A 24,851-nucleotide genomic window follows, 5' to 3' on the forward strand; every position below is an offset into this window, starting at 1 on the left:
AATGGTTTGTAGCTCTCTAAGTTTGTCATACCTAATAGAAGAATCGGAGTAATATTTGTATAAACTATGAATCGTACTGTGATAGTTTTCACAATAATCAACCTCTTTACCAGCTTGTGTTACTGCTAGGTTTAACCTATGTGCAACACAATGCACTTACACAAGATGCTTGTTCCTTTTCCTTAGCTTAGCACTCAAACCATTTAACCTGCCAGTCATGACCGATGCACCGTCAGTTCCTAGACCAAACACTTTACCTAACTTGTCATCACAAATGTTTTTACGTTTGAGAAAGTGCATCAATGCCTCTTCTATGCCTGCTGCAGTGCCATTGGTTATTTTTTCATTACCAAGAAAAGCCACACACACTTCACCCTTGTCGAGATAACGGACATATACTGCTAATTTTTTCTCAACAGCTATGTCACAGGTTTCGTCTAGCATTATTCCAATGTAGTCACTGGCGTTTAATTTTTCTATCAGGTCTTTTTCAATAACATCCTCAATGCATTTTTCAAATTCCATAATAACCTGTGGACATTTGTAATAGCTTTCAATTTCAACACCATTTTGAATTTGTAGGTCCATTAAATCTGTAAAAACATCTGCAGCTATGTCTCTTTTGGCCATAAAATAAACAGTTCTCAGCTGCTTTATATAGTTCTCAACTTAACTGGATTGTTCATCTCCAATTTTATCTTTTACTTTTTGTCTAGCAGTGTCAAGGTCAGAACGTAATTGAAGAATTTTAATTGATTCAGTGTGTACTTTAGACTCCTGGTGTCGGATCAGCGTAGAATTCTGAAAATTAGTACAACCTTCCTCGGTGGTAAAAGGATTTACCGCGTTTGCGCGATCACAAATTTCACAACTTCGGACTTCGTAACCACAAGTATTTTCGTAACCACTCTGTATTGAAACTTCGGCATTTCTTTTTAACAGGCGATGAACATGCACTGGAATAGGGTTCGGTGCTTATATGATCCGTAGACCTACCCTCATTACAGTAATCATCAGATGACTTCTTTCTAAAGTTGCCACCAAAAAACTTCCGCAAGTCAACCTGTTTATTCATGGGTATGTCCGCATGACAGGTTTTTTTAAATTCATACCCCCCCCCCCCCCCCCCCCCCTCTAGAAAATAATGATCTCTTTCGGGAAATCAATGTCGGTATTCATCGTTTATTCTTTCAAAATAAACATTTCACTTTGATCTGTATAATTATTTGAACCATTTCCTGCAAGCTAAATGACACTCACAACACCATGTGTTGTGTATGAATCGTGCTACTTGTTTGTTAATGCAAATCAGAACATTTAACCAATTTGTTTTATTCGCCCGGGAATTTCCGATTGTGTTCGGCCTGTTGACGAGAAGTTCCGAATGATCGCAAATCCGCGATCTCTTTCTGGAAATTACCAACTTTACCCGATTAAGCGCAGCAAAGGATAAAGATGCAGTGTTCCCAGAGATTAAAACTTTTTGTTTTCGATATGGGGAATCCCCATTTGAATACGCAGTTTATAGGTAGAAAAGAAATAGTGTGTTACACAGAATGATCGGTCTTTGATAGTGGACAGGGTTACTGAAAATTTCAAGATATTTTGTGCGTCCCACGGGATGCAGTATCTCTATTTTTGCGGGTCCAGTTAAGTTTTAGTGCGTCCTATACGCAAGTTTTGTGCGTCCAGTAAATCCCTGCATTAATGTTGTATCTCTGTCAAAATGTCAACTTGTGTGTGTGTGTTATATGAGAGATTGAGAGAAGTGAGACAGTGAAAGAGGGGGAGAGAGGAAAAGAAGGACAGAGCAAGAGAGATAACAGATGTATGTGTTAAGTTTTGGGAAATCGAGTTTCTTAATAATTACAAAATTTGGAATAATTAGAGAGAATGCTTCATTGTTGTTTGTATGGTTTTTGATTTTTTTTAAATAAGTTAGTGGCATTAATTTTACATCACTCATGCTGTGTTATTGAGACAATTATATACACATTTAGTGCTGTCATTGTCAAAGGTGTGCAAACAGTGGTTTAATTGGTGAAACGAAAAGTCGTAGAATACATGGTTAGGATTTTAAAAAGTTTTTTTTACACATTAAGTATAATGTCAAAGTTGACATTTTTACCTGGGTACCACTTTAATTGATTACAGTCAGTGCTCCACAACTGGTGTAACAAAGGCTGTGGTGTGTACTATCCTGTCGGTGGGATGGTGCATATAAAAGATCCCTCGATGCTAATCAAAAAAGAGTAGCCCATGAAGTGGCGACAGCGGGTTTCCTCTCACAATATCTGTGAGGTTCTTAACCATATGTCTGATGCCATATAACCATAAATAAAATGTGTTGAGTGTGTCGTTAAATAAAACATTTCCTTCCTTCCACTTTAATACATTACATTAATAGTTGATATTTTGACTTGACATTTTTTCCAGTGACATTTTGACCTACATCCGTTAATTATAAAGATATGGTTATAGGGATTATTTTATGTGATTCCCTAACAACAGATGTGTCAGGGCCACAATAAATGTATTCATAATAACAAATCATTGAAAATGTAAACAAATATCCACCATCTTGGATTGTAGTAAACAGACAAAACAGAAAGATGTTGTTAACGGGCGATCACAGTTATACAATAAATCAAAACATCAAAATTTTATCATGTACTGCAAGAGTAATAAATTAAATTTAATTACCTCACAAAAATAAATACTTGCAATAATGACAACACTATTTTTCAATAATTAAATGCGATATCGCTACTTTTTCACTTTGCTACTGAATAAAACGTAAAGTGGCAAGTGACACAAGTTCTATATTTGTTATAAAGTTTTATCAATGTATTTTATACCTATTACAAGTACTGGTATTCTTCCAATATTAAACAATAAATGTTTTATAGACGTTAACTTACATGTGCTTTTCAAACCTTGCATTCGGCAATGGTGTAAAGGATGTGAGTGGCGCTACCAGTCGGAGTCCGGCGATTTCGCCACCGGTCGATCTCGCCACGGGCGAGATAGCCGTAAATTCCATATACTGATGGGTGAAATCGCCATACTCTATATACATATAAGTAGACGGGAATGTCAAAATGGGTTATTATAATAATATTTAATTAATGTTTTGGGTTTGATACTGTTCTTTATTCCCAAGCTTTTGTTTTTTCTGTCATTGCTTTTGTTCAGTTTACTCCATATCAGCAAGGTTGGGCAAGATCGCTGACGTTTTGTGTACCATTTCATTACTTATTGTTTGAGAACATATTAATGTAACAAATTAATAAAATTCAAACTGAAACTCCATCTGTCTGTTTTCTGTCTTCCATACTGTTTACAACAAAGTTGGCCCGACTGACGGTACTTTAAGCTTATTATTATTCAGTGCATGTTTTGGGTTTGATATTGGTTTCTCAAAAAGTTGGGCGTGGTCGCCGACATGTTTGTGTGTTCCATTTTATAGTACACTTATATATTTGAGAACATGTTAATGTTACAAATTAATAAAATGTCAAACTAAAAGCTTGTGTATGTTTTCTTTTTTCGATATGTTCTTTACATCTACGGTTTTATAGAACTGATCACATTAAATTACCAGTAACAGAAAACTAACGAGATAAGATACAAGGACAGATATAAAGATATATTGCTTATTAGCATTTCGCGATTGAGGTTTCATTATAGGGAAATTGTTTCTGTATTTTAATAGTTAATACTGTAATACAGATGATTATAATTCATTATAACAGTTTATGTCTATATGTTGATTAGAGTTCACTATTATTAGTGTTAATCGTCCCAGCTTCGATCGGCAGAATACAAACATTAGCTAACACTTTAACAGGCAAAGACAGAAAAAAAGGACGCATCACATTTGATTTGAACATTGTTCGTATCATTTCATGCAGTAAATGATAGTAATATAAACATTTTAAATAATAAAATTCCTCTTTAGTTAGATATATATAATACAGAGATTTCGTCCAGCAGTATATGGAATTTACGGCGATCTCGACCGGTGGCGAGATCGCCCTACTTCTACCAGTCTTCCGGTGCGGTCTCTAATTAGAGTGGAAATCTTTGCCAACTTTTTGGTTGTCGGGAATTGCCAAAAAAAATACATAGCTTGGTCTCTGACTGTAATAAGAGCGTATTTATGTCCGTCTAGCTCTCTTACAGTCAGAGTACTCGGGCTATGCTATCACCTGCTAATTTCATCTAAATAAAATTAAATTCCATATAAAATTAAAATCCATCTAAATAAAATTAAAATCCATCTAAATAAAGTTAAATTCGTACACAAGGCCATCAGTAGGACGTAGCCCAGTGGTTCGCTTGAAGTTGATGCAGTTTGCCAGGGTTTGGTTGATTATCATTATGCAATTTATGCTTTTATGGTCACATAATCATAATGGTGTGCAAATACAGATGTCACATAAAATCAGTTTAACAGTTCGACACAGAGCTATATCAGTCTCATATAAAATAATATAAAAACAGGTTGTCTATATTTATACCATATCTAGATATCGCTGCACCAGTTCTTTCATTCTTAAGTGAGGAACTGAAAAAACATCCACTTCCTCTGGCCAGAGCGGCGCCATTTTAATTTCTGATATCGTACAATCTCGCTCCTGCGCGAGATCACGTTGTTGCTAGGAACCCGGGACACGCTGGTTGTCAGTGTGTAAACTGATGCAAAAGGGAGAAGGAGAAGTTGGTTCAACAAGTTCTTAACAAAAAACTAGCATTATTTGAAATAGAAATTAACACTGAATCTTCAGACTAGTCTTGGGCGATATGGCGTTCAAGGACTTTACTTACCAATATCAGAACTTCGTGAGAGAATCGGTGGAAAAGGAAAGACGCACGCGTTTGTTATGGTACACTGAACGAAAAAAAAGAGGGACAGTCCAAGCCCCGAAGCAGTTCGAGGTTTTCAAGCGAAAAATCGAATCTTTAAAACTCGACGTGAAGCAGAGGTTACCACCGCTTGCCAATCAGCAGACCAAAAATAGACAAGAATTTAATCCAACTCTCAACAGATCGAAAACTATGGGAAACATTGTGGAAATGCGCCCTCCTACGCCGGAAACCAAGAAATATCTTTACGACGGCTTCACCAAGGAAGGAAAAGGTAGAGTTCATTACCTAAAGGAAAGATATAATACCATTCCGGAGCAAAAGTTTATCTACCCGGTTGTGAGTTCATGGGAATATGGATGGAAATTGGATGAAGCTCTTGAAGACAAAATTAAAAAGCCAGTCTACGGACGTACGAGAACGGTTGCGGACACTTTCTTCTCTAGAAATGGAATCCCCAAGGGAGTAGATAGGGACGAGGTGTGGGCTTGATGGATTTTATATTGTTATTCTTGTATCAGTATTGCTCATTTTATACCGAAGGGTGCCCACACATTGTTTCTCTCCTGTGACCGTGCATGATATCAATTTACAATGTCTAAAGATGTGCACTGGAATTCAGTTTAGGCCTACACCGTTAACGTAACTGAATGTTTTACGGAATTCAACCAGAAACATGATTATCTTTTATATTTGTTTACAATATAGAAAATCTACACGCCATCTTAAATGAACATACACGGATTCACAATAACTGAACCTATTATAAAATCCTTATTTGACCAAGAAAAAGAAAAAAGATGGCGTTTTCTATTTGCTATGCGCTCTGCAAACCTAACAACGTGTATACTGATATTTTTACAAAATTCAAATTAAATTATGCCATGGTCTTTGCAGTATGCATTATAAACGTGATTGGATGTTTTCACTACATTTATTATAAAAATCCAGCTTGAATTCATGAAATAATTGTGTATGATCCAAATCGTGATTTGTGTTGTGCTGACAGTAAATCTCAAACCTACACCTATTTGGTGACCCTTGTTATATTTTAAAGATGTACATTTATATAATTTTAAAATTAGAAAATGTTGATTACAATAACGTTTAGTTGTATATTGAAGACTGTTTTATGTGTACAATATTGTAGCTTTGTTAGAATGGTATGAATCGCTGTGAATGTTGAAAGTAAAAAAAACAAACACTCCACCTGCATCTATTTTACGCGACCTTTTATACATTTAAAACAAATAGATTTAACCACTGGAAAAATATTAATGTTTAAATGTATATTATATTGTTTTAAAAAATATATATATATATATATATATATATATATATATATAAACGATTTACGTGTAGTAAAACTTTTTTTTAAAAATGTTATTACTTCTGAATATGAAGAGTTTTCAGAATGAAAAATAAAATTCAAAGGCAAAAAAAAAAAAAAGAAGAGGAATGAATGTTGTTTTTCCCCCAACAAAATCTTGAATAATGCGATTTATTAATAGACAGAATTGTGGGTGCAGACAAAAATTTTGAATGTATATATTATGTATGAAATAATGACTTGTAAAATTTGTTGTATGTTTTGTTTTGGAAAAAGGTTTTAATACACTGCCTTTGCCCTTTATCAAATATTCCGTCCAACTGAAGATTGAAGAAACAATATAAACAAATATTTCTATTAATAATTATAAAATTTTAAAATATTTTATACTGCTGAAGTTTTATTACATATGTATAAATTGTATATTGATGACTTGTGATTATTCTAGCATCGTATAAATCGATTAAATTTAAAATTGTTGTTGGCATCTGAATGTGTTGTTTTTATTTAATCAGTTGCAATATGTATTTATTATTATTATTATTATTATTATTATTATTATTATTTTAAATGTCTACGTGACGCGCATACCATTGAAACGGTAAACAAAGTCAAATTATGCTTTGCATGCACGATGAACATTAAAAAACAGTTTTTCTGGAACGAACGACATACAGAACTCATTAACTGAAATACCTGTTCTTTTTAACTACATTGTACAGCTAAACATTTCAGTGAGTGCATATACTACTTTAAGCAACCTGTGTTCACCCAATATGCTAGCAACTCTGCCTTGTTCTTTGGGTTAACTGAGAGGCGCAATGGGTCTTCGCGTCGACCGGGTGCATTTCCTCTACCAAGATTTGCTAAATTTTAATTTTGTCTTAAGTATTTAATCTGCTAAAGTTATTTTTCTGTAGCCAGGGCTGGGTTAATTACAGTGTCTTCCATCGCTGGTTTAGTATATTATTTGTTAGGGGAGTGGTGCTGGGTTCCGGCTGGCGCGACGGTTGGACGGATGGGGGGGGGGGGGGGGGGGGGAGAGGGATGCCACCAGAAATTAGGGGTTAGACGCTTAGGCGTAGGCGTTTTGGATTTAGGGAGAGATAGGATTGTCTGGGGTCTTCCCCCGTCCCTCGCTCTCCCTGACCCCCCTCGGCCACGCTGAAGCTACAAATGGACCCGGTACCTCCCCATAAAGGTAAATTACTGTTAGTATTATATTTTAATATCAACCTCCTGTGACAACCTTCAATCAACAACCTCCAACTTCGTTCCAGATAGGGCTTAGAGTTTGTTGTATTATTTTAATTTAGAACGCTCATTTAAAATGGTGAAAAATTTATTAGTCTAGGAAAATTTTGGATATAATAATAGTTTTTAAATAAATTTTTGGACTACACCTTCAAATTATTATTTTTTAAATATAGTTAAATTTGTCCCCCTATATATATTTTTAATTTTTGAGTAAAATTCAAAATTATCCCGTTAAATTTTCTGTCCCGGAGTAGACTCTGGCTATCCAGAACTCGACCCCGGGACAGACATGCTTGAAACCTTCGTGGTATGGAAGCATGTGAATAAATAAATGAATGAATGAGCTACTCTGTCGTTTGAGAGCTAACTGACAAATGTACTAGGGCTACCAATATGCATCCTAGGGGATTGATTCCCTGGCCTCATCACATCTTAAATTCACCGACCCTAGTTTCTGTGGTATAGGCTATATAGCCTACGCACCTTTTCTGTTTCACATAAAAGGCATTTGAAGCTATATGATAAATTTTAAAGGGAACAGAAAGGCATTGGAATTGTTAAAATGTTAAATAATAACTTAAGTTGTAAGTATTGTGCAATTTAATACATACAGAAACTGTATAATAGGCAAAACTACTTTACTCTGCCAGATAACTAGGGAGAGTGTCTTTAAGCGAGTGCTCTACCACTGAGCTACGTGTGGGCCCACGTTTCGCACGCATTAGGCTACACGACCATCAAGTGAACAATATACTATTGAACTATAATATAAACATAAATCAGGTGTATTATGTTTCTTATAAAACGTTATTAATGGCAGCGATCGGCCCCCTGCGGGTTGCCATACGTGCTGCTCATTTAATATGCAATTTGCTTGTTTTGTTGAAAGACGCTTGCCGACAGGTGAAGTGACGCCAGTCACGCAATCTTTTGTATTTTGTTGATCGATTATAGAAATAAATATCGATTAGCACTTTACTGTATCAAAACAGTATCGGCCCTCAGACGGAGTATAGAATCAATATCTGGGAAATCATCAGAGAATATTATACAATAATAATAATCAAACACACGCGCGCGCACACACACACACACACACAAACACACCGTACGGGCTCCCATTTTTGTATGCGAGTAGGCTTGTTTTTGCCCGAATTAAAAGAAAATGTCCGAATCTGGATAACAACATTTATTCATATTAGCATAACTACTAAACAGCTATATAGGGTTGCAAACGCATCGTTACGCATTTACCGGCCTCGGTCGTCGTAGTTAGACCATCGGTCTACAGGCTGGTAGGTACTGGGTTTGGATCCCAGTCGAGGTATGGGATTTTTGATCCAGATACTGACTCCAAACCCTGAGTGAGTGCTCCGCAAGGCTCAACGGGTAGGTGTAAACCACTTGCACCAACCAGTGATCCATAACTGGTTCGACAAAGGCCATGGTTTGGTTCTTTGGGGGGGGGGGGGGGGGACGGCGGGCCCCTGCCCCCCGTAGATCCGCCTCTGATATCCCCACACACCCTCCTCTGGTTCCATCACTGTAGTCATGAACTGGATACCGTGATCAATGTACCACGGGGACTGACGATGTACCCTCTAAATGTGAAGCAATTTAAGAATTGTTCATAATAAATGAACAAATAATTTGTAAACGGGATTTGCTCATTTAATTTCTTCAGTTCCACATTACATGCCGAGACGGCGAGGCATGCTGTTATCTGTATGCACCAGGGCCAGATTATTAATTATTCAACACACATTCTAAAGCGAGAGTTCTTTGCAAACATGGCCATGAAATATTAACTACATCACCAAGGGAACAGGAAAATGCGCTAGCAGAAAAAACTCAGTTGCACACTTGGTAAATATGAAATAATGAAAACAAAAGGAAGGCTTATAATATGCAACCATAATCAAACCTGTTGGTTATTAAGGCTTTCAAACATTATTGGTCCTTCTTTAACACATATGTAGTTTACAAATTAATTTAATGAATATCCAAATTGTTTCCTTAAAAATGTGTTACATGAATTAAAAAAATAAAATAAAATAAAATAAAAATAAATCAAGTATTAGCTCTGTATTATACATGTTCCATATACAATAGACGTTGATCCCAGATTCTAGGGGTGGGTGTCGGTGTGGATGGATGGGGTAAAATATTTTCCTCTTGTTGTTATTCCGAAAGATAGCCTATGAAGAAGCGGGGGCGGGTTTCGTCTCTGCTATCTGTGTGGTCCGTAACCATATGTCCAACGCCAGAATAAAAATGTGTAACAAATCACTGTCTTTCTTTTAAAATGAAATGGATACTTTTCGTATTTTTTTCGGGACTGCCCCGGCCCTAGTTCCAGACATGACCAGCTCCAACTACCCTTACTTTAGATCGGCGAAGAAAAGATTTTGGCCACACGACTCTTGACTTAAAGGCAATAATGTTTCTATTATAAGTAAATGAACCATAGAATGGAATCCAGTAATAATAACAAACGTGTTTCAACTCGCCTGGGGGTTGTCAACAAACACTCCAGCTGTGACCATAGTATATCATAACATAATATTATACAAGCTCATGATCAATCATACAGCGACCACCAGCATTAAAGGTAGACTCTACCTTTTATTTTCCGCTAAATGTATTCAATATTATTTGTTGCTGACATAAAACAGTAGACACACATAAAATAGTACAACAGTATAGTCATTTATTGAAGAAGAAGAAGAAGAAGAAAGAAAGAATGAAAAAAAGAAAGAAAAAAAGAAAGAAAGAAAAGAAAATCTGATGGCCAGCCGAAAATGGCGGAGGTTAGGTTATTACAAAATTAAAGATTCGACATGCGTATTGGTTGCTCAAATGTTGAAGCATATGAAGCTGCCAGTCTTCGCTTTAGGCATCATATAATATATCTTATAATATCACATCACATCACATCACATCACATCATATATTATATTATATTATATATATAGTACTAGTTTCCCAGGTACGACCTGGCCGAGTGTTCGCAAGCGTTTTATTTGCCATCCTCCTGGATAGCTTTATACAAAGTCTTGCAACATAAACATATAGGCTTTAGGTATGTGCAATCATGTCTGTGTGATGATGCATATAGAAAATCCTTGCTACTAATGGAAAAATGTAGAGCGTTTACTCTCCAAGACCAAATGTTTGACATTCAATAACCGATGATTAATAAATCAATGTGCTCTATTGGAGTCGTTAAAGAAAACCGACTTTAACTGTGGACGAAGATTTTAATTGCAGTCACTCGATCTTTAGCCTATTGTACGTGTGCTCCCGGGTTTTTTTTTTTCCCGATCAGTATAGATTTATGACTCAGACACGTATGTTTAATGCGTTCGCGAATACTTATTATCTTAACCGATTATCCAGGCGTGTTCCTTGATCTTTTATTATTTGATTATTTGATCCAATATAAACGGCCTGCGACGTATATCAGGTCAAATAAATGACGATACACAAAGAAGAAATTATAACTTTTTGTTAACACTTGAAAAAGAACTAGTTCCAGCCAGTGCACCACGACTGGTATAGCAAAGGCCGTGGTATGTTTTATCCTGTCTGTGGAATGGTGCATATAAAAGATCCCTTGCTACTAATGGAAAAATGTAGTGGGTTTCCTCTCTATGACTTTCAATAAAATTTGTAATTGTGTCGTTAAATAAAACAAACAAATTTTATTGAAAAAGAAAGAAAAAAAGAAAGAAAGAATGAAGAATTAGAAAAAGAAGAAGAAGAAGAAGAAGAAGAAGAAGAAAAACTGATGGCGCCACAATGACATGCTGTACCCTCCACTTGAGGACAAAAATGTTTTTTTGTTGTTGTTGTCATATTCTATATTTAATTAATAATAAAAATGTCTTGTGCTACCACTAGAGATTGTGCCTCCCTTTATCACCACAATCATGTACCAAATTGTTGGATAAAAATGTAATAACAGCGATTTTCAGCTAAAATGAGGGTTGCTTGTAACAACATTTGTCAAATATCTTAAAACATATGTGACCCCATATTTTTGCAGGTAGATTTGGGAAATGGAACGTAGTTATTCACGATCATGTCAGTTGTTCGTGTCTTTCCGTCAATATTAACGGAACTCTCCGAAGTAAAAATAGCCCGGAACCCGATATAACATATTGTTAATTTTTAATGTATTTTTTCGATTTAGCGAGGATTATCACTTTTAGTTATCAATAAAATGACCAATTATTATATAGAAAACAATTTGTTTTTAAATGTAAAAAACCCCCAACATTCTGAACGTAATACACATAAATATATAAAAATATGTTTTAGTTATCGCTGGGAGTTGTGGCGTGCTCCTGTAATCCAGCTACTTGGAGGCTTGGAATGTTGAATGTCTTGAGGTCGGGGGTTCTGCTCTCCGACGCTCTATGTCGATCGGGTGTCCGCACTAAGCTCGGCATCAATATGGTTTCATCCGCGGAGGCGGACGGTACCAGGTTGTCCAAGGAGGGACGGATCGGCCCAGGGCGGAAACGCAGCAGGCAGAAGTCCCCGTGTCAAGCAGTAGTGGGATCGCACCCGTGAATAGGCGTTGGTTGGTAGCCTGGCCAATACAGGTGGACTCGTTCCTTTTTTTTTTTTTTTCTTATTCTTTTTTTCAAAATCACTATAGCAACAACACTTTAGGTGCACAACTCGGGCTAAAATGTTTCTATTCCTTTACATCACATTTTATTTATATTCTTTCTTAGAGAGTGCGATTACACAAATTTTCATATATAAATATAATATATAAATATAGCCAGAGTACTCTGCCGTTTGAGAGCTAGACAAAGTTTTATACAGTTATGATCACAGAGAACAATCGTACCGTCCAAATGTCCGTCTAGCTCTTTAACGGCAGAGTACTTGGGCTAATATAAATATCCAGTTATGACTTCTATACCTGAAAAGAAAAAACAGAAGAATTTTTTTTAGAGAGGAATATATATATATATATATATATACATATATATATATATGCACTTTTTCCAAAGGCAGGACAGTACATTTCATAGCCTTTGTTGTACTTGTCAATCTATCAAGGGTGAAATACCCTACAACCCATCACATCTCAGGTGAGTTTCTGAGTTCCGGCACTTCAGGCATATGTGGAGAGGGTTCCTAGAGTGTGGCAAACAAACTTTCTAGGGGAGCTCGGGTCATGCGCCTCAAGAAAATAAATTTAAAAAAAGAAAATTTGCTTACAGCAAGGGGGTTTGAAGCCCCGAATCCCCCCTCAGTTTTCTTTTTAATGCTATCTTCAAACACAGTTCTAACAAGCTATAATTAACATTATAGCATACCCTTTCCACAAAATAAAGACTTTAAATTTTAATTTAAATTCTTATTTTCCTTAAAATGTATGAAATACAAACAAAACACTGCAGTTTAGCATTTTTTATTAATTAAAAAGTAAAAATTGTAAATATCACAACGAAGTTAACAGCCACATTTCATCATGAAAGCAGATGAATAGTCATAGTACAGGGACAAGAATACGTTTTGGTGTCTTGAATTTGAATGAGGGCAGGTAGACTACCAAAATGATATCACAGCTACGCTGTAGTTAAACAAAATCACAATATGATATCACAGTTTATAAATATAAAGTGCAATGACTTTAGTGTAGGAATATGATTAATGCATTTCTGAATACCTTTAGAAAGTCACATAAGCAAACATACCGAATTATGAGAATTGCAAGTAGTTGATGTACCATACACAGGCCTGTAGCTAGGATTTTGTATGTGTAGTGTGTGTGTGTGTGTGTGTGTGGGGGGGGGGGGTCAGATGAATTCTGCGCATGCCTAAAACTCATCAAACGGTCATAAAGATAATTTTTAAAAAGTTTATATTATTTTTACCAGGATGTTTTTTGGGGGGCAATCGACCACCACCCTTGCCCCCCAGTAGCTATGGCCCTGATATAAGTATTCTTAAACTTTAAGCTTTAAAGTAATAAAATACACAGGGGGTATGACAAGATTTAAATTTTCTCAACTCAATCAAGTGATATAAAAGAATGCTATCCTGATTGTTCTTTCAAAACCTGACTAGTCAAATTTAGGAAAGAGAAAACCGTCTGTCCTGTTTTCAAACTCTGCAAGATGAAAATACCCCACCCCAACTCCCATCCTGCTACAAACTAGAGCTTTTGAACGGTTCCCCGATATAAATATTGTTCACAAATAAAGTTAAAGTTTGTTTTGTTTAACGACACCACTAGAGCACATTGATTTATTAATAATCGGCTACTGGATGTCAAACATTTGGTAATTCTGACATAGTCTTAGAGAGGAAACCTGCTACATTTTTGCATTAGTAGTAAGGGATCTTTTATATGCACCATCCCACAGAAAGGATAAAACATGCCACATGTCATGGTGCACTGGCTGGAACAGAAAATAGCCCAATGGGCTGTTCAGAAATAAATAATTACCCAGGGCCCTTACATGGTTGGAAACTGTACTGACCAGCAAGGTTTTGAATGAACAAATAGAATAATGTTTTATAATGGAAATTTCTAGCATTCTGATTGTCAACAAGAAACAAACTAGGTACATATTTTGAGAAAATCTGGACAACGGGGCAACACATTTAAACAAAATTAAAGCATTGTTCTGACATTCACCTCTTGGAATGAATGAATGAGTTTTTAACAACACCTGAGCATGAAAAATACACAGGGTGTCAAACAAAGGTAATTAATCTCTTGGTGACATCAAACCAATACTCCAATAGTACTAACAGTAACACAGGTACCGGTACTTTACTTGCAATGAGACAAACAAATCAGATTGCCATGGATATACTTGATTTCTGATACACACTATTGAACTACTTCTGCATAATAGATACATTTTATTTTTAAAATTCTGCATTTTATTTTAAATTACAGAGTAAAATAAAAATAAACAGTTCTAGCATGAAATTGGCTTGATCATGATCACATCTAGTAGAAAATTATTTTAATAAAACTATGTGCAGAATGTTGATGCATCAAGTGTAGAATTAAATTTTATTATTTTTAGAATTGTTATAAAAAAACATGAACAGAGAAAACATTTTGTATCCCACTTCCACCTCAAATTTTTCCCATGCTAATAAAAATGGTTTGGTCTCTTGGTTATGTTATCTGAAAATATTTTTTTAGTTCACATTAAGATATCCTGTAAACTGTAGATGAAGTAAAGCAAATAAAAAACATTAGTGGAACAAAAACTTCAAACAACAAAAAGGACCCCACACCAAAAACTTCCATTACATGTATAAGTATTACTATAAGGCACAAGACAGTTTGTTTGTCAAAATGATTAACAAAATCAAAACAAAATGGTTATCAAATATAAAATAAAAGTATAATAAACCAAAATTCACCTACAAATAATAAATTAAAATGTTAAAAAAATGAGAGAGAAAATATATGGAATATATTATCAAAGTAGCACATATATAGTAAATTTCAATATAAATGCAATGTTTGATTTTAAACATATATCACTGTTTAATCAAGCTAATACAACTTCAGTGAAGTTTGACACTCCAGTTGGTAACATTATTTTATTGCAATAATTGCTTTGGTAACACCAACTGACCAAACCGAGATGTTTTAAAAAGCTAATAATAATTTTCTTTAATATCGGCCTGCTGATTGTCAAGCTAGATATCGTAAATGCATATATCATATTATGTTAATTAATTTTTGTCATTCTGCTAATTTTGCTTCTAAATGTGAACAAACACCTAAATGCTAGTTTGGTATATAAATATTCACCAAAGGTCCAAAGGTATTTCAGTACTTCAAAGCTGAATCAGAACAAAAAAAACAAAAACAAAAAATCCAAAGATTGTTACAAGTGGAAAACAATGTCCAATAAAGTCCATTTCAAGGGAGATAATTGGAATAAAATAAAAAGACAAAAAAGATTTTCAGCAAAAACAGTGAGTATGTGATTACACATTGTTTGACCTCTAATGAAATTCATTATGCTTAGTAATAATACTGCAGATAAGAAAAACAGTTCTACAAAATATAGTAAACAAATATTCTGTTTGAATCTGTAGTTTAAACATGGAAACAAATGTCGATCCAGCGACTTGGTAAGCAGTCTTTATTTCTGTTTCCGTGACCTACACCACACACATTAAAAGTACATGATAAATCTGACACCGAATTCCCATAGACTAAGTGTGTTCTGCTCAAGCTAATTTTCTCCACTTGTAGCTTTTGCTTCCTTGTCCATTTTCCTTTGACGTTTTCGTTCTTTGAGCATTTCAATCCGAGCTTTATCATCCATCAGACTGTCAGAGGCAGTTGAGGTCTGTATAGAAATAAAAACAACAACAATACATTTACTATTTTAAATGAAATGAGCCATTACCTTTATTGAAAACCTGGTGCACAAATCTGCAGCAATAACAGAACAAAGTTAGGTTTTGCTTAACGACATCACTAAAAGCATATATTGATTTATTAATATTATTATTAATCATTGGTTATTGGATGTCAAACATTTGGTAATCCTGACATAATATAGTCATCAGAGGAAACACTATACATTTTTTCCCATTAGCAGCAAAACATCTTTTCTAAGAACTTTCCCACAGACAGGACAGGGCTTCTAGAAATTTTATAAAATCCACTAGCCATGGGATCAGTGATTTTACAAATGTATTAGCCATGAATAAAAATTCACTAGCCCTACTTTACTTTAAGTCAATACAATTTTACTAACTAATAGTAATAATCAGATATGTCACCAAAAGAGGGAGATAGAGCTGAAAAACACTAACACTGAGTGGTGGTGGTGGTGGTGGTAAGGGCAGGATATTCATATTTATCATATATCTTACATTTTCAGTGCAATCAAAGTATGTGATATTTTTCAGATCACATACTTTAAGAATTTGATAACTTTGCCAATTAATGTAAATTAGTCGAGGTCTCGGCACTAGGTTTATTGACATTTAAGCAAACGTACTTGGGTGACACTCCATGATTGACGTATGCAATGTTATCAGATAAAAACATTTCAATGGCAGTTTGACACTGAAAGCTGTCCAGCGTTCAGAAAACAAAAAACGTTAGGCATAACTTTTTTTTGATGTAAGGACATCCAAAATGATGTCATTCGAGTTTGACATCATTTCCATTCAAAAATACATCACGCCACATATTCTTACATCATTTGAATATCTAGTAATGGCGGACTGGAATTAAAGTTGCGTGTACAGTTTACAAAAACACGTTGTATTAAGCTTGAGCTTATATGATAAAGAGATTATTACCCTCGTGTATTTCGGTATTGTCAATAAATTATATTAGGAATAAAAATAATGTATTATGCTCGCCAGAGGCTCACATAATACAATTTTTATTCCTAATATATGATATTGACGATACCAAAAAACACTCTGGTAATAACCTCTATTTACAAAATAGACTTAACTGCAACATTTGACCCAAAAAAAATCACTAGCCATCGGGCATGGCAATAGTAGTTATTTATTATCCCAACATTGAATATCATTAGCCATGGGAGTGGGGCTATTATAATCTAGAAGCCCTGTAGGATATCATATACCATAACCTTTGAGGCATTGGTTGAGATGGGAGGGAAATATGGGAAAAACCAATCAGAGAATGGGTGCATCGAAAGGGATTTGATCCTATGACTCAAATATCTCAGGTGAGTTCTCCATCGACTGAGCTAGATCCTGCTCCCACCAACTGAACAAGAATCACGAAAGGAAGACACCCCAGCACATGGTCTAATCCAGGGCTTCTAGATCATGGTAGCCCCACTCCCATGGCTAGTGATAATCAATGTTGGGCTAGTAAATAACTACTATTGCCATGCCCAACAGCTAGTGAATTGTTTTTGCTCAAATGTGCTATTTTGTAAATATGAATATCCTGCCCCCACCCCAACCCACCAATGTTAGTGTTTTTAAGCTCTATCTCTCTCTAAGAGTCTTTAGGTGTTATATTTGATTATTACTATTATTTAGTAAAATTGTATTAATTGTAAAAAGTAGGGCTAGTGAATTTTTAATCATGGCTAGTAAATTGTTTAAATCACTGATCCCATGGCTAGTGGATTTTATAAAAATTCTACAAGCCCTGTGTAATCACTGTGCAACCTTATTTTTAACATGTGGCAACAGAGATGAATGGGAGAAGAAACCCACTGCCACACAGTCTGCTCTTGATTAGAAGCAACAGGCATTATATGCACTTTCCCATATATAAAAATAAACATGTGAAAATGGATGATCAAAATCAACAGTTCTATAGTGTAAAGAGGTATGGAAGGAAGGAAGGAAGAAAATGGTTTATTTAACAATGCACTCTACACATTGTATTTATGGTTATATGGCGTCGGACATATGGTTAAGGACCACACAGATATTGAGGGAGGAAACCCGCTGTCGCCACTTCATGGGCTACTCTTTTTTGATTAGCAGCAAGGGATCTTTTGTATGCACCATTCCATAGACAGGATAGCACATACCACAGCCTTTGATGTACCAGTCGTAGTGCACTGGCTGGAGCGAGAAATAGCCCAATGGGCTCACTGATGGGGATCGATCCCAAACCGACTGCACATTAAGCGAGCGCTTTACCACTGGGCTACATCTTGCCCCTGTAAAGAGGTATTAAACAAAACAAACTGTCAGAAAATTAAAGTTAAAAGTTTGTTTTATTTAACGACACCACTAGAGCACATTGATTTATTAAACATCAGCTATTGGATGTCGAACATTTGGTAATTTTGACGTATAGTCTTAGGGAGAAAACCTGCGACAGTTTTCCACTAGTAGCACAGACTCTTTTATATGCACCATCTCACAGACAAGATAACACATACCACAACCTTTAATATACCAGTCGTAGTGCACTGGCTGGAACGAGAAATGGTCCAAGAAGCCCACTGATGGGGATCGATCCCATACAGACCAAGCAAGCACTTAATTACCACTGGGCTATCAGAAAATGAATTAGCATTTCAATGTGCTCAAGACAGGACACAATACATTACATTATGTGTCTGTTACTAACAATTTACATAAACCACAAACATGCACTGTAAATTAAAACTGTGTTGCTTTACTCAGAGAGCACATCACATTTCTCTTCAACTCTCACATGGGCAGACAGAAGTGGAGAAAGAAATATTAACTTTTCCTAGGGAAAGAAAAAACCCCACATTTCTTTCCCTAGATAATTTCTGATTCATAATCAGTGCTTTGCTATAGGCATGGTGACAGTCATGTCAACAACTAATTTACGTCATCAGCAATACCTATGTCACAGCTATGAAGCAACATTGTTTCTTGTTCTCAACTTGCAAACTTGTTTTCAATAACAGTATCGTTCGAAAATCTTCCATAAAATGATAAAGATTGATAATGGGTAATAAACAGAATACCCAACTTGCTTCTCGGCAATACCGTTTATCTTGCACTCATGAACTGATGTTGTCCTTCCCTCACTAAAGGCTTGGGAAAGACAACATCAGTTCACTTGTGCAAGATAAACAGTATTGCCTCATAGCTCGTTGAGTATTCTCTAATTCCTGTAGTTATGAATATTCATGCGAATTTAAACACAAACCTGATCAGCTTCCTGTGAGAACTTCTGCTGCATGCGCTGAGCCATCATCTCCATCTTCTCATCCTTGTGTTCATCCTCCTCCACCTGGTTCGAGAACGTGTCTGACTGCGAGGAACCTCGGGGGATTATCGTTCGTTCGTACTTCACTCGGGCCACACGCTCTGACAGCATCGACTTCTGTCTTTCTCGTTCATCCTGTTCAAAACACATTGAGGGTCATTAAATTTTGTATTTATTGATAAAATATTTATGCAATAATAACAAGACAAAAAGTTCTGCAGCAAATAAAAAAACCCATTGAGGATCATTAAATTTTGTATTTATTGATAAAATATTTATGCAATAATAACAAGACAAAAAGTTCTGCAGCAAATAAAAAACACATTAAGGGTCATTAAATTTTGTATTTATTGACAAAATATTATGCAATAAAAACAAGACAAAACGTTCTGCACCAAATAAAAGGTGAAAAACAACAACAAAATTTAGATAGTTGATATCTGTACTATATTTCATTGTTAATACATTTTGTATTCAAGATAAAATATTTGAATAATAAAAAGAAAGTACAATGTCAACAAATTCAATCATTTATTAATCTGTAAGACATATAAAAATGAATATTTAGGTAACTGCAGTCAGTATGAAATCAAAAATTAATAAATAGTGGCTAGAGTTATTTTGCTTGGTGACTAATAGTTAATGCGTATAAATACATGACCAGTAGAAAATATCTTACCTGTCTCATTATTTATTCCCCAAACTTTCATATTAAGTAAATGTCAGGACTTTGAATAATGTTAATTTCGCATGCAATAAACCAATCTGGTTTGAAAGATAATCTCATTAAAGTAAGGTCCCAAAATTGACTATAGCGTCATAATGTTAATTCATCATGACTAGCAATGTTCATTTCTTCATGATTGTGGAAATAGATGAACATTATGGAAAATAGAGCCAAGTAACAGAACTTCTAGATTATGGTTGCCCCACTCCCATGGCTAGTGATATTCAATGTTGGGCTAGTAAATAACTAATATTGCCATGCCCGAGAGCTAGTGAAAAAAAAAGGTCAACTGTTGCAGTTAAGTCTATTTTGTAAATATGAATATCCTGCCCCAACCCAAACCCCCAATGTTAAGTCTTTTTAAGCTCCATCTCCCTCTTTCTAAAGGTGACATATCATATTAGTACAATTATCTAGTAAAATTGTATTAATTTAAAGTAAAGTAGGGCTAATGAATTTTTAATCATGGCTAGTAGATTTTTTAAATCACTGATCCCATGGCTAGTGGATTTTATAAAAATTATAGAAGTCTTGCAAATTAAATAAAAATATAAACGCCTGAAGGCAAAAGGTGCCACCCTTAGTGTTATTGCTGCCATTATTGGAAATGTAACAATTAAATCTTTCTTCTGTGATTTAAATCCACAAGCTAGCCGAAACTTACTGTAAGTTTTAAAAACATTAATAAAATGGTTTAATGTCACATCAATGTTAATTAATGTTTAATTGAAAGAACAGGCTACATACAGTCTGAACTAGGATTAATACACTTCAGTGTTTGAGATTAATGGTATCCCGATATCCCGGGGATACCAGAATTTAATTTTGGATACCAGACTTCAAGAACCCAGTATCCCACCGGGATGCCATATAATACTAAATTCTCAGGTGGGATACCACATTTTGAAATGTTAGTATCCAACTGGGATACTGGCCAATTTTTTTTATCTCGAACACTGCACTTAGAACAAATATGATTATACACTATTTAAATCTCTCCTACCATTTTTGTCTTTACAAGAACAGTCTTCTGTCTTTCTCCGAGGTTCAGAAGTTCGGAAACTTCACTCTGTCGCTTTCCCTTCCTTGCTTCAATACGCTGTTTCAACTGTAAATAAATGACGAGTACATACAATAATTTGGTTCTTTGTTATTTTAGACTTCAGTAACTCTGCTCTAACAGTTTCAGCTGATTTTGTTTATTGTGAATGCAATACACGTTCATTCTAGAGGAGCAGTCAAGAAGGTCTTGCACCAAACTAATTCTGCTACTTGATCAATGGAACAAATAAAAACCACCTGTTTAAAAATCTAGGCTAAGTAAAAACTTACAGTATCAAAAACATCTAATTATGTAAGACTTTGCTTCATGTAATATTAAACTGCAGCATATTATGTACGTCTGGTATATCGAAGACAATGGTATGTGCTATCCTGTCTATGGGATGGTGTATATAAAAGATGCCTTGCTACTAATGGGAAAATGTAGTAGGTTTCCTCTCTAAGACTATATGTTAAAATTACCAAATGTCTGACATTCAATAGCCGATGATTAATAAATCAATGTGCTCTAGTGGTGTCGTTATACAAAATAAACTTTAAACTTTAACTGTCACTCAAGTGCCTGGTCCTCTATCAGTTTGGAGTGTATGTGCTCTAGTGGTGTCGTCAAACAAATTAAACTTTAAACTTAAACTGTCACTCAAGTGTTAAGATCTTACGAGTTGTTCCTGTCTGGCCTGGTCCTCTATCAGTTTGAAGTGTAGGTGCTCTAGTGATGTTGTTAAACACTATAAACGTTAAAACTTTAACTGTGACTCAAGTGTTAAGATCTTATCAGTTGTTACTGTCTGGCCTGGTCCTCTATCAGTTTGGAGTGTATGTGCTCTAGTGGTGTCGTTAAACAAACTAAACTTTAAACTTTAACTGTGACTCAAGTGTTAAGATCTTACTAGTTGTTCCTGTCTGGCCTGGTCCTCTATCAGTTTGGAGTGTATGTGCTCTAGTGGTGTCGTTAAACAAACTAAACTTTAAACTTTAACTGTGACTCAAGTGTTAAGATCTTACGAGTTGTTCCTGTCTGGCCTGGTCCTCTATCAGTTTGGAATGTATGTGCTCTAGTGGTGTCGTTAAACAAACTAAACTTTAAACTTTAACTGTGACTCAAGTGTTAAGATCTTACGAGTTGTTCCTGTCTGGCCTGGTCCTCTATCAGTTTGGAGTGTATGTGCTCTAGTGGTGTCGTTAAACAAACTAAACTTTAAACTTAAACTGTGACTCAAGTGTTAAGATCTTACGAGTTGTTCCTGTCTGGCCTGGTCCTCTATCAGTTTGGAGTGTAGGTGCTCTAGTGGTGTCGTTAAACAAACTAAACTTTAAACTTTAACTGTGACTCAAGTGTTAAGATCTTACGAGTTGTTCCTGTCTGGCCTGGTCCTCTATCAGTTTGGAGTGTATGTGCTCTAGTGGTGTCGTTAAACAAACTAAACTTTAAACTTAAACTGTGACTCAAGTGTTAAGATCTTACGAGTTGTTCCTGTCTGGCCTGGTCCTCTATCAGTTTGGAGTGTAGGTGCTCTAGTGGTGTCGTTAAACAAACTAAACTTTAAACTTTAACTGTGACTCAAGTGTTAAGATCTTACGAGTTGTTCCTGTCTGGCCTGGTCCTCTATCAGTTTGGAGTGTAGGTGCTCTAGTGGTGTCGTTAAACAAACTAAACTTTAAACTTTAACTGTGACTCAAGTGTTAAGATCTTACGAGTTGTTCCTGTCTGGCCTGGTCCTCTATCAGTTTGGAGTGTAGGTGCATCTGCTGGTTGATGAGTCGCTGTGTGGTCGCATGTTTTTCCTCCTCCGTCACCTCGAAGCTGGCAAGAGTCTTCTGCCGTGTCAAACTAGGGCGACTCTGAAAAACAAAACACATGTGTACACAGGATACTGATATCCTTATTTTTTTTCAACTCACATAAAGATATAGATAAATATATTAAGTATGAATACTGGGATTTATCCAGGCATTCTGTGAGTCCGAACTTAGGACCCTTCCCAAAAGAAAGTGGCACTGAAAAGTCCTAATTTCTGTACTAAAAATTCCCAATATACATGACTGTATATATTTAATTTGGTCTGTTCTCAATAATAAATAGAGGATAATAAACAAGTTACCAGTTATTATCAAATTTAGTTCCCCAAGTGAAAATTATTTCTCAGTGAGCATTATGCATTATAAGTGCATTATGAGTGCCTGCTGAGGTAATAAATGAATTTAACTCTGGTATATTAAAATATTCAGTGGACACTCAACCTATTAGGGTTCACGCAAGGGGTCGACGTGGGTGAAATAATCGCCCTTACTAAACTTCACCTTACTTTTCATCCATGGCGAAGTTCTAAGTCGCCTTTGTTTAAAAAAAATTATTTCAATGACTTTGGGGGCTTTTTTCCCCCTAGAAGTATCGGTACATGTTGCCTACATTTTGTCCAAAGATCACATAACCACATTTGTGTGATTGGCCAGTAGACTGGTTATTTCCGTCAAATTATATTTATTAATAATACATTGGGGAACAACAAAATAGGCTATTTTTCCCATTCCCATCGGACAGGTGACGTAAAAAATATTCTGAATAAATCCCTGGAATACACATAAATTTGTGTACACCTTTGAGGTGGGAATAAAAAAAAAACGCAGACTTTTTATCAACATTATTTCGTAATGATTTTGCCAATTTCTTATCATATTAGTTCTGGATGTTTCCATAATGAAATCATGACCTTTTTCATTTACTGATGACCAAATGGGTCCATGAGAATTCATTTGCTTGACACATTTATATAAACTGATGAAGAATCAATCACCATGTCAGATTTACTTATCCTCATTGCATTTCCTTTTGACTGACATACATGAGAGCATTCAGCTGAATGAAAGGGCACTTCATATGTTTTGTTCAGTTGAAAGTTCACAGCAATTCCAGCAATACACAAAGTAAGTATCACTATGATGAAATTTAATAAGTTCAAGGGACATAACTCTGTCAAAAACTTTGTAAATTACCATGAAAGTCAAACTTGATCTATAAGGTAACAACACATTTTCATTTCATTTCAACTTATTTTTGTGCTTATATCCAATTAAGGTTCAAGCACGCTGTCCTGGGCACACACACCTCAGCTATCTGGGCTGCCTGTCCGGAAAGGTGAGTTTGTTGTTACTGGATAGTGGTTAGTGAGAGAGCAGAGGATGTAGTGGTCTTACACCTACCCATTAAGTCGTTAAAACTTGCTCTAAGTAGGAGCCAGTACTGGGTTGTGAACCCTGTACCTACCAGCCTTATGCCTGATGGCTTAACCATGACACCACCGAGGCCAGTTGCAACAATACAAGATATAGCAATAGGCAAAATTTTAGCTCAATATCTTGATACACTGCAAAACGAAAGTCTGGAAACTTAGAAATGACAGATGGAAATAAAACCTATAGTCTCTTCAAGTTGGGCCAGTTAATCTGTGTTACCATTTGTCAATTAGTCATTGCAGCTCAGAACTTACCTGATGTTGTCTTAACATAGTGAAGCCAAAAATATCAAACATGAATGAAATGTTTCTTCCAAGTTTGCGAGGCAAAAAACTCACTAAATTGTCAGCTCACGAGAGCTATGAGCTGTGCAAAAAAAAAGTCTCCCAGTAACATTTTGCTGAACTGATAATTCTTGTATGCGGTAGGCTTTATTCTTCTAAAGATTATCACTACTGAAAACTGTAATTGTTTATTTTTAACAAAGAACAATATAGCAATTTATTACCATGTTGCAGTTTGACTGGTTCTCAGAGACAACTCACCATCATAGAATCCTTGGTGCTTGGTCTACTCTCGTCTCCACCCTGGTTTTCTGCCGTTCTTCGACGAGCCTGTCGCCGCGCTGCCAGTCTTTCCTGCAACTAATAACACAGCAA

At 35.6% G+C, this 24,851-nt stretch overlaps 3 protein-coding genes across 4 annotated transcripts in view; 1 reads left to right on the top strand and 2 right to left on the bottom strand.

Moving 5' to 3' along the window:
* LOC121368418 (F-box/LRR-repeat protein 5-like) overlaps positions 1–4,615 on the bottom strand; it is a 72,164-nt gene extending 67,549 nt beyond the window's left edge. For both annotated transcript variants that reach the window (XM_041493143.1, XM_041493142.1), the window contains exon 1: positions 4,524–4,615. In XM_041493143.1, the coding sequence (XP_041349077.1) occupies positions 4,524–4,610 (87 nt within the window). In that variant the 5' untranslated portion in view covers positions 4,611–4,615. The remainder of the gene's footprint in view (positions 1–4,523) is intronic.
* A 51-nt stretch (positions 4,616–4,666) lies between these two features.
* Positions 4,667–6,679, top strand: LOC121391690 (protein ATP6V1FNB-like). The gene has a single exon (XM_041523232.1). The coding sequence runs from the start codon at positions 4,807–4,809 to the stop codon at positions 5,359–5,361; it is 555 nt and encodes a 184-aa protein (XP_041379166.1). The 5' UTR covers positions 4,667–4,806; the 3' UTR covers positions 5,362–6,679.
* Positions 6,680–13,805: 7,126 nt separating this feature from the next.
* Positions 13,806–24,851, bottom strand: part of LOC121368777 — a 72,049-nt gene continuing 61,003 nt past the window's right edge. Inside the window, exons 43-47 of the mRNA XM_041493524.1 lie at positions 24,738–24,836; positions 22,654–22,800; positions 20,900–21,004; positions 19,110–19,304; positions 13,806–15,813 (exon numbers count right to left, since the gene is read on the bottom strand). Of these exons, the coding sequence (XP_041349458.1) occupies positions 15,697–15,813; positions 19,110–19,304; positions 20,900–21,004; positions 22,654–22,800; positions 24,738–24,836 (663 nt within the window). The 3' untranslated portion in view covers positions 13,806–15,696. The remainder of the gene's footprint in view (positions 15,814–19,109; positions 19,305–20,899; positions 21,005–22,653; positions 22,801–24,737; positions 24,837–24,851) is intronic.

The sequence above is a fragment of the Gigantopelta aegis genome, chromosome 3 (genome assembly GCF_016097555.1).
Source record: "Gigantopelta aegis isolate Gae_Host chromosome 3, Gae_host_genome, whole genome shotgun sequence".
In the NCBI taxonomy this organism is placed as follows: domain Eukaryota; kingdom Metazoa; phylum Mollusca; class Gastropoda; order Neomphalida; family Peltospiridae; genus Gigantopelta; species Gigantopelta aegis.